Raw genomic sequence first — 7850 nt, forward strand, 5'->3', positions numbered from 1 at the left:
CACAGAGTGCCGAGACGCCCCCCAAAGGTGGGCGACCGACCAAGAATAATGATAGTAAAGGTCCAATATGACCATGTATTGGATGACATGATGAGGAAAATTGGCAAAAGCAAAATCTTGTATATGAAGGAGACACGATTAGCGTATTCAGAGATTACCCTGTGGAAGTTGCTAAGAAAAGAGCGTTGTTCACAGAAACAAGAAGAATACTGAAGAACATAAAGAACCTGAGATATGGACTGTTATACCCCGCAACACTAAGAGTCAGTTACGAGAAGAAGGAATACTTCTTCATCAAGCACACGGAAGCATTTGAATTTGCCAAGAACATCGAGGACAAGATCGAAGATTGAAAAATATTCAACTCTTAACACCTACCTGGATACTGCTATCTCGCAGAGAAGATATGGAACTCTAAACTTTAAACTATTATATTTAAGGGTTGCCTAAAATTCGCAATAAGAATTGGGTATATTTCCTGCAACGGATATATAATACTAACATTCTAGTACTAACCTCTAACAACTATTAATAATCAAGAATATTAACTAACACTAACTAATGATAATAAGATAATAAGATTATTTAGATTATTTAAGAATTAACTAAAAGTATGAAATATAAGTAAAGTGTGATTCAGGTATTTTATAATGAGAAATGTTTGGTGGCTCTCTCTCTGATGTTTTCGTTTTTGATTATTCTTTGATAAATGTTTATATTATACAAAACTAACATTTCAATTTGAGACTACTAATTATACCATTAATGGAATATAATCAATATTTCTTTCCCCCCCACAAATTGTATGCATCGAATTGGAAACTTTCCTTTCAAGGAAAGTACGGAGCTAGTATTTTTATAAACCAAAAGCTAGGGAAGTCCATAGATGCTTAGCCACATTAGGGTGGCTATCACTAACTGCACTAATTGTAGTTGTAGTTGCTTTTCTTTTTTACTTTCCACACTTTACTAACCCTATTTGCTATCACCTTTTTAATCTTATATCATATTATATTTTGTATTTGGAATGGAATTGCATATTTTATTTAAGGAGATATGTTCGGATGGAAAACAGACGTGACCTAAAATTCATCTACCTGATGTTCAAGTATAAGGTAGGGTTGAGTGTGCTGAATCATCTGCTCTACCACTTAATCACAAGATGCAAGACATGAATATAAAAATTGGGGGTGAGGGAATTAAATTCTGTAGTTGGAATGTTAAGGGAATTAATGAACCTATCAAGAGAGGCAAAGTGTTAGCTCATTTAAAATCATTGAAAACAGATATAATATTTCTCCAGGAGACACATCTTAAAAAGGAAGCACAACACAGATTGAAAGCAAAATGGATTGCTAAAGCGTACCACTCTTCATTCTCACATAAATCTAGAGGTGTTGCAATATTAATTCGTAAAGGTATACCCTTTAAACATATATCAACGATAGAAGACATTGAAGGCAGATATATTGTAATAATAGGGGAGTTATACTTAAAAAAGGTGACTCTCCTCAATGTGTATGGACCAAATTTTGATAGCCCTCTGTTTTATAAGAGAATTCTTAACAATATCCCGGAAGGTACACAACAAAACTTAATAATCGGTGGAGATTTAAATTGCACTCTGGATGCTTGTTTGGATAGATCATCAACTCAAAGAAAACTAAAATCTCGATCAAGTGAATTTTTAAATTCATACATTAATACTACTAATATTAAGGACGTTTGGAGAATTGAAAATCCATCGGGCCGAGAATATTCATTTTACTCACCAGTACATAAAATTTACTCAAGGATAGACTATTTTTTAGTAGATTCAAAACTTATCCCATTTACCTATAACTCACAATATCATAACATCATAATCTCAGACCACGCTCCATTAACATTTATGATCAAAGTAAACGGAATGGCAGAGACACAGTCACAATGGAGATTTAATCCCCAAATCTTAAAAGATAAGTCACATGAATACCTAGTAAAACAGATTAAAATGTTTTTTGAGGCTAACGATAGCCCTGAAATCTCTGCTTCCCTTCTTTGGGAAACATTTAAAGCATTTGTACGATGAGCATTAATTTCTTCCCAATCATTTTTTAATAAAGAGAATAGGGCCAAACAACAGAAACTGGAAATGGAAATAAAGCAATTAGACACAGAAAATGCAGCTGCACCATCCACGATAAAATTGCAGTATTGAAATATAAATTAAACAAGATTTATTCAGACCAAGTTATAAAACTTTATCAACATACAAAACAATTAAATTTTGAATTTGGTGACAAACCACAAAAACTATTAGCGCGTCTACTTCGCAAATTGGATGGGGAAAAAACAATATACAAAATTAGAACAGACAAGGGAGAAACATTAACACTGCCTAAAGATATTAATGATAGATTTCTACAATACTACCAAAAATTGTATTCATCTCAAATAACAGAACAATCAACGGGAATGGAAACATTTTTACAGAATTGTAAGTTTGCGGGTCTAGATCAGAAAGAGAGAGAATTGCTAGGGGCTGAAATTACGATAAAAGACATTGAAGAATCAATAAAATCCTTAAAAAACGGAAAGTCTGCAGGACCCGATGGTCTAAATTCTGAATTTTATAAAAAAAATTATGATTTGCTTTCCCCACGCCTACAGACAATGTACAAATACGCATATACTCAACAGAAACTCCCAGAAACTCTAAATGAATCTACAATCATACTTATACCAAAAACGGACAAGGATCTTGAAGACCCAGGTCCATACAGAGCTATAGCCCTCTTAAATACTGATCAGAAAATATTAACTAAAATTCTATCTAATAGATTGAGCTTAGTGATCAGCAAATTAATACATCCCGACCATACAGGGTTTATCCCCAAACGGTATTCATTTTATAATCTGAGAAGATTATTTAATATTATATACTCCAATAGAATCCCTAACGCAGAGCTAGCAATTATCTCGTTAGATGCTGAAAAAGCATTTGACCAGGTAGAATGGCCATATTTATTTTCGATGATGGAAACATTTAAACTAGGAGAGAAGTACTGTACATGGGTTAAATTGCTATATTCTAATCCAACAGCTATATATTAACAAACAAAATGTTATCAACTAAATTTAATCTCTCTAGAGGCTGTAGACAAGGATGCTCACTATCCCCACTATTATTTGCTCTTGCAATCGAACGCCTAGCAGAAAGCGTTAGAAACCATCCAGGAATATTTGGATACAATACTAGAGACACAAGGAATAAAATCTCCTTATATGCAGATGATATACTAATATATATTACAAAATTAGAAACTAGTATTCCAAACCTATTAAATCTAATAACTCAATTTGGTCAGTTTTCGGGATATAGAATTAATTGGAATAAAAGCGAAATCATGCCAATAACAAAATTCAATTTACATACAATACAACAATCCCCTTTTAAAATAGTTAAAGATAAATTTAAATACTTAGGAATCTATGTAACTAAGACATATACCTCTTTATTTAAACTAAATTTCCCACCCTTACTGAATAAACTACATAAGAATATTCAATACTGGAAAACACTCCCCATTTCTATGCTTGGGAGAATTAATGCTATAAAAATGATTTTTTTACCGCAACTGCTGTACCTACTTCAATTAATTCCGATATATATCCCAAAAACTTTTTTCAAAAAAGTCGATTCCATTGTTACAAGTTTTGTCTGGGATTATAAGAATCATAGAATAAGTAAAAAACATTTATGTAAATCAAAGATAAATGGAGGTTTGGCTTTGCCAAATTTCTTATTTTATTTTTGGGCAGTCCATATTAAAAACATGAATTTCTGGCTGGAAGAAATGGATCAACAACCAGATTGGCTAATGATGGAAAAGGAAGACTGTCTACCTTTTGAAATTGGACCGATCATATTTGCCCCCACAAAACTGCACAAAAAAACCTATAAAGAAAACCCCATAATACATAGTGGAATACGAATTTGGAAACAAATAAAAAAAGATTTAAAATTGAATAATATACCACTCTGCCTTCCCATTGTAAATAATCCTTTATTCAAATCATCCTTTATGGACAAAGGTTTCACACAATGGAAAAATTATGGAATCAAAAATATAGGACATCTTTATGGGAAAGGTACTTTTCTTTCATTTCAAGAGTTACAACAGAATTATGGACTGCACTCAAATAATATCTTCAGATATCTACAAATTAGAGATTATGCTAAATCTAATACACAAGTCTACAGGAATAGGGAATCAGAAATTCTTGATGAATGTCTGAACAAGCATCCTAATACTGAAAAACTAATAGCTTATATTTATAACACCCTACTAAACAACGAGGTACCACCGACCGAACCATATAGATACAAATGGGAAAATGAAATAGGTCATCCTATCACGAAAGATATGTGGGACGAAAGTTTACAACAAATACATCAATGTTCATTAAATGCCAGACATACTTTAATACAATTCAAGGTCTTACATAGACTACACTTCTCTAAAATAAAACTAAATAGAATCTTCCCACAAATCTCTCCTATTTGTGATAAATGTCTACATTTAGAGGCTAATTTAACACATACGTTTGCAAACTGTATAAAACTTAAACATTTCTGGACTGATATTTTTGAAATAACTTCAGAAGTTATTAATACAAAACTGGACCCAGACACAAAATTAATAATACTTGGAATATCAGAACAAAGCTTAACACTCACAACAAACCAAAGAAATTTCCTCAACTACAGTATAATAACCGGGAAAAAATTAATATTAAAATTTTGGAAAGGCCCTACAACCCCCACAATTAAAATGTGGATTACGGAAATGTCGGAGACCCTATACTTAGAAAGAATTAGACTTGTCTTAATGGACAAACAAGATCTTTTCCATAAAATTTGGGCTCCATTCATTAACTATCTGAAGGGATAGATTGGCACAGCACGAGGACCCAACTGAAACTTGAACTCAGGAACAGATGAAAAGCTATACTTTATAACCTACGAACCTATCTCCATTGACGTATTACAGGTAACCCATTCCACCTCCCTTGTTTTTCTGTTGTGTTTTTTTTTCTTTCTTTTTTATTTGTAACTTTCTACCCTCTCTTTTTCCCTCTTTCTATAAAAAATAAAAACACTAGAAGCAGAAGCAATTGATAATGGAAAATTTTAATAATTTATGACTGATGTATATGAAAAGTTTTTTTTACTATAATATGTAACTACATTTTATAATATGTCTACTTCTAATAAATAAAATAAAAATTAAATTAAAATAAAATTCTTACTCACGGGAATACACAATGCAGAACAACAAATCCTAGTGGTGATCAAATCCACGCCGGTAGGCACGTAACATACACAATGCAAAATAAGAAATCCTGGTGAGATACAAATCCCCACAGGCAGGTACGTAACATACACAATGTTACTCACGTTTATCCCAGCTTCGGCAGCGTTCTTCCCTCACCTGGATTCAAACAGGTGCTAGTGGCAGAGAAGACTCAATGTAAGGAAAACCCTCACCTTTTTGATATGTCGGCTGAGTCGACTACCACTAGAGTTTTATTCTCAAGAATCCAAGTTAGTTGAGGAGATCATCGATCTCGGTGGAACCTCCAACGCTGCTGGAATAATTCTACCATGTTTTGCTATCCTTGTTATTTGGATCAAACAGCCGGCAGTGACTGTAAAGCAACTGCTTTGAGAGGGAGGGGAGTGGGGCGGGGGGCGGGGGGGTTGAAGGGAGTGCAAGAGCGGGGGAGAGGGGTAGCGACATGTGCCGTGCTTTTGGAGAGATAGAGAGGTAAGGGAGAGAGTAAACCCGCTGAGTCACTCCAGCACGTTGTGCCTTTCCTTGATTACCAGCATCTGCAGTTCCTTGTATGCACGGGTTGTCGGCGTGGCTGAGGCGGTGACCAGCGATTGGATGGGTCGGCTGGTGCGTGGGTGAGAGATGAATATAAAAGTGTGGCCGAGTCCGGAGAAAGCACATCGTTTCCCCAGCGTCTGACCGGAGTCTTGTGGAGCGCTGTCACCTCGGGTACCATGAATAAAATCGTCCTGTACGACCAAGAGGACTTCCTCGGGGAGTCCAAGCAGTTTGTGAGGAATGTGCCGGACCTGGCCTTGAAGATGTTCAACGACACTGCCAAGTCGGCGCGGGTGGAGGGCCTGCACTGGGTCGCCTACAAGGATGCCGACTACAAGGGCGAGTTCATTATCTTCGCGCCCGGCGACTATACCACCCTGGGCCCTAATTTCAGGTATAAACTTAGCTCGCTGCGGCTGGTTGAAGAGGAGCTGTTGAACCCGGAGATCGTTCTGTACGAGGATGTGGACTACAAGGGCGAGCACCGCGGAGTCAAGAAGGAGGCTGATAACCTGCAGAGAGCCGACTTTAATAACCTGGTCTCGTCTCACCAGGTGAAGCAGGGCGTGTGGATCCTCCATCAAGGGTACAACCAGACCCGGGCGCGCCTCATCACCTTCAAGGGCGACAAGTGGCGCAGCTACTTCGACTACGGATGGAACGACAAACTCTCCTCGCTCCGCCCTCTGGAAAACAGCTACACTGAGGTCGGAGCCTCGCCCAGCGTGAGGCTCGAACATACCTCATGTGGGATGTGAGCCTCGTCAAGCCGCCTCAGCTGCAACCTCTCCCCCCTTCCCGGCTCTTCCTCTCCTCCTTCCTCCGCTCGGGCCAGTATCCCGTCGCTTTACAGCTCATTTAAAGAACGAAATAAAATTCTGATCTCAATGCAAAATGCCTCCAGTTGTTTGTGGAGTAAATGGGGACGCGGTTGGCGGGGAGTGGGACGGATAGACGGGTCTAATTCTTCACGGCAGCGCTACGGAGTTCCCGAGTCGGGGACAGGCTGGGGAAACGTCGCTCACCCCTCACACACACTCACCCGCACACACTCACCCCCCCACACACACACTCACATACACACACACACACTCACCCCCCCCCACACACTCACACTCACCCCCTCACACACACACACTCACCCGCACACACACACATTCACTCACCCCCACACACACTCACCCGCACACACACTCACCCCCACACACTCTCACCAGCACACACACTCACACTCACCTCCCCCCCACACACACACACAATCACCCCCACCACACACGCTCCCTCACACACACACACTCACCCGCACATACACACTCACCCCCCCCCCACACACACACACACTTACCCGCACACACACCCCCACACACTCACCCCCCCCAAAACACACACACTCACCCGCACATACATACACACTCACCCACCACACACACTCACCCGCACACACACACACACCCTCACACACACTCACCCGCACACACAATCACTCACCCCCACACACACTCACCCGCACACACACTCACCCCTCACACACACTCACCCCTCACACACACTCACCCGCACATACACACTCAAACACACACTCACCCCCACACACTCACCCCCTCCCCACACACTCACAGGCCGATCCAGGCCTTACAGATCCATAGTTACTCTTAGACTCTGAGTTACACATATTTAGAGGATTGTGTTCAGTTTCGGTCACCGTGTTATAGGAAAGATGGTGTGAAGCTGGAAAAGTCGCTGACAAGATTGACGAGGATGTGCCACGACTTGAGGGTCTGAGGTACAGGGAGAGGTTGGGGCAGGTTCGGACTTTATTCCCCGGAGCGCAGGAGGATGAGGGGTGACCTTATAGTGGTGAACACAATCATGAGGGGAATAGACCGGGCAAATGTCTTGACTGAGATAATCGCATCTTCTCCAGTCACAGGCGGCGACCCCGAGGACTGGACTACCCCCTCCACCACCCGT

At 39.5% G+C, this 7850-nt stretch overlaps 1 protein-coding gene across 1 annotated transcript; it reads left to right on the forward strand.

Moving 5' to 3' along the window:
• Positions 1-5966: 5966 nt before the first annotated feature.
• On the forward strand, positions 5967-6769 carry LOC116985569 (epidermal differentiation-specific protein-like). Its single transcript, XM_033040380.1, has one exon. The coding sequence runs from the start codon at positions 6056-6058 to the stop codon at positions 6635-6637; it is 582 nt and encodes a 193-aa protein (XP_032896271.1). The 5' UTR covers positions 5967-6055; the 3' UTR covers positions 6638-6769.
• Positions 6770-7850: the final 1081 nt, after the last annotated feature.

This window comes from Amblyraja radiata, chromosome 2 (assembly GCF_010909765.2).
Source record: "Amblyraja radiata isolate CabotCenter1 chromosome 2, sAmbRad1.1.pri, whole genome shotgun sequence".
Taxonomy (NCBI): domain Eukaryota; kingdom Metazoa; phylum Chordata; class Chondrichthyes; order Rajiformes; family Rajidae; genus Amblyraja; species Amblyraja radiata.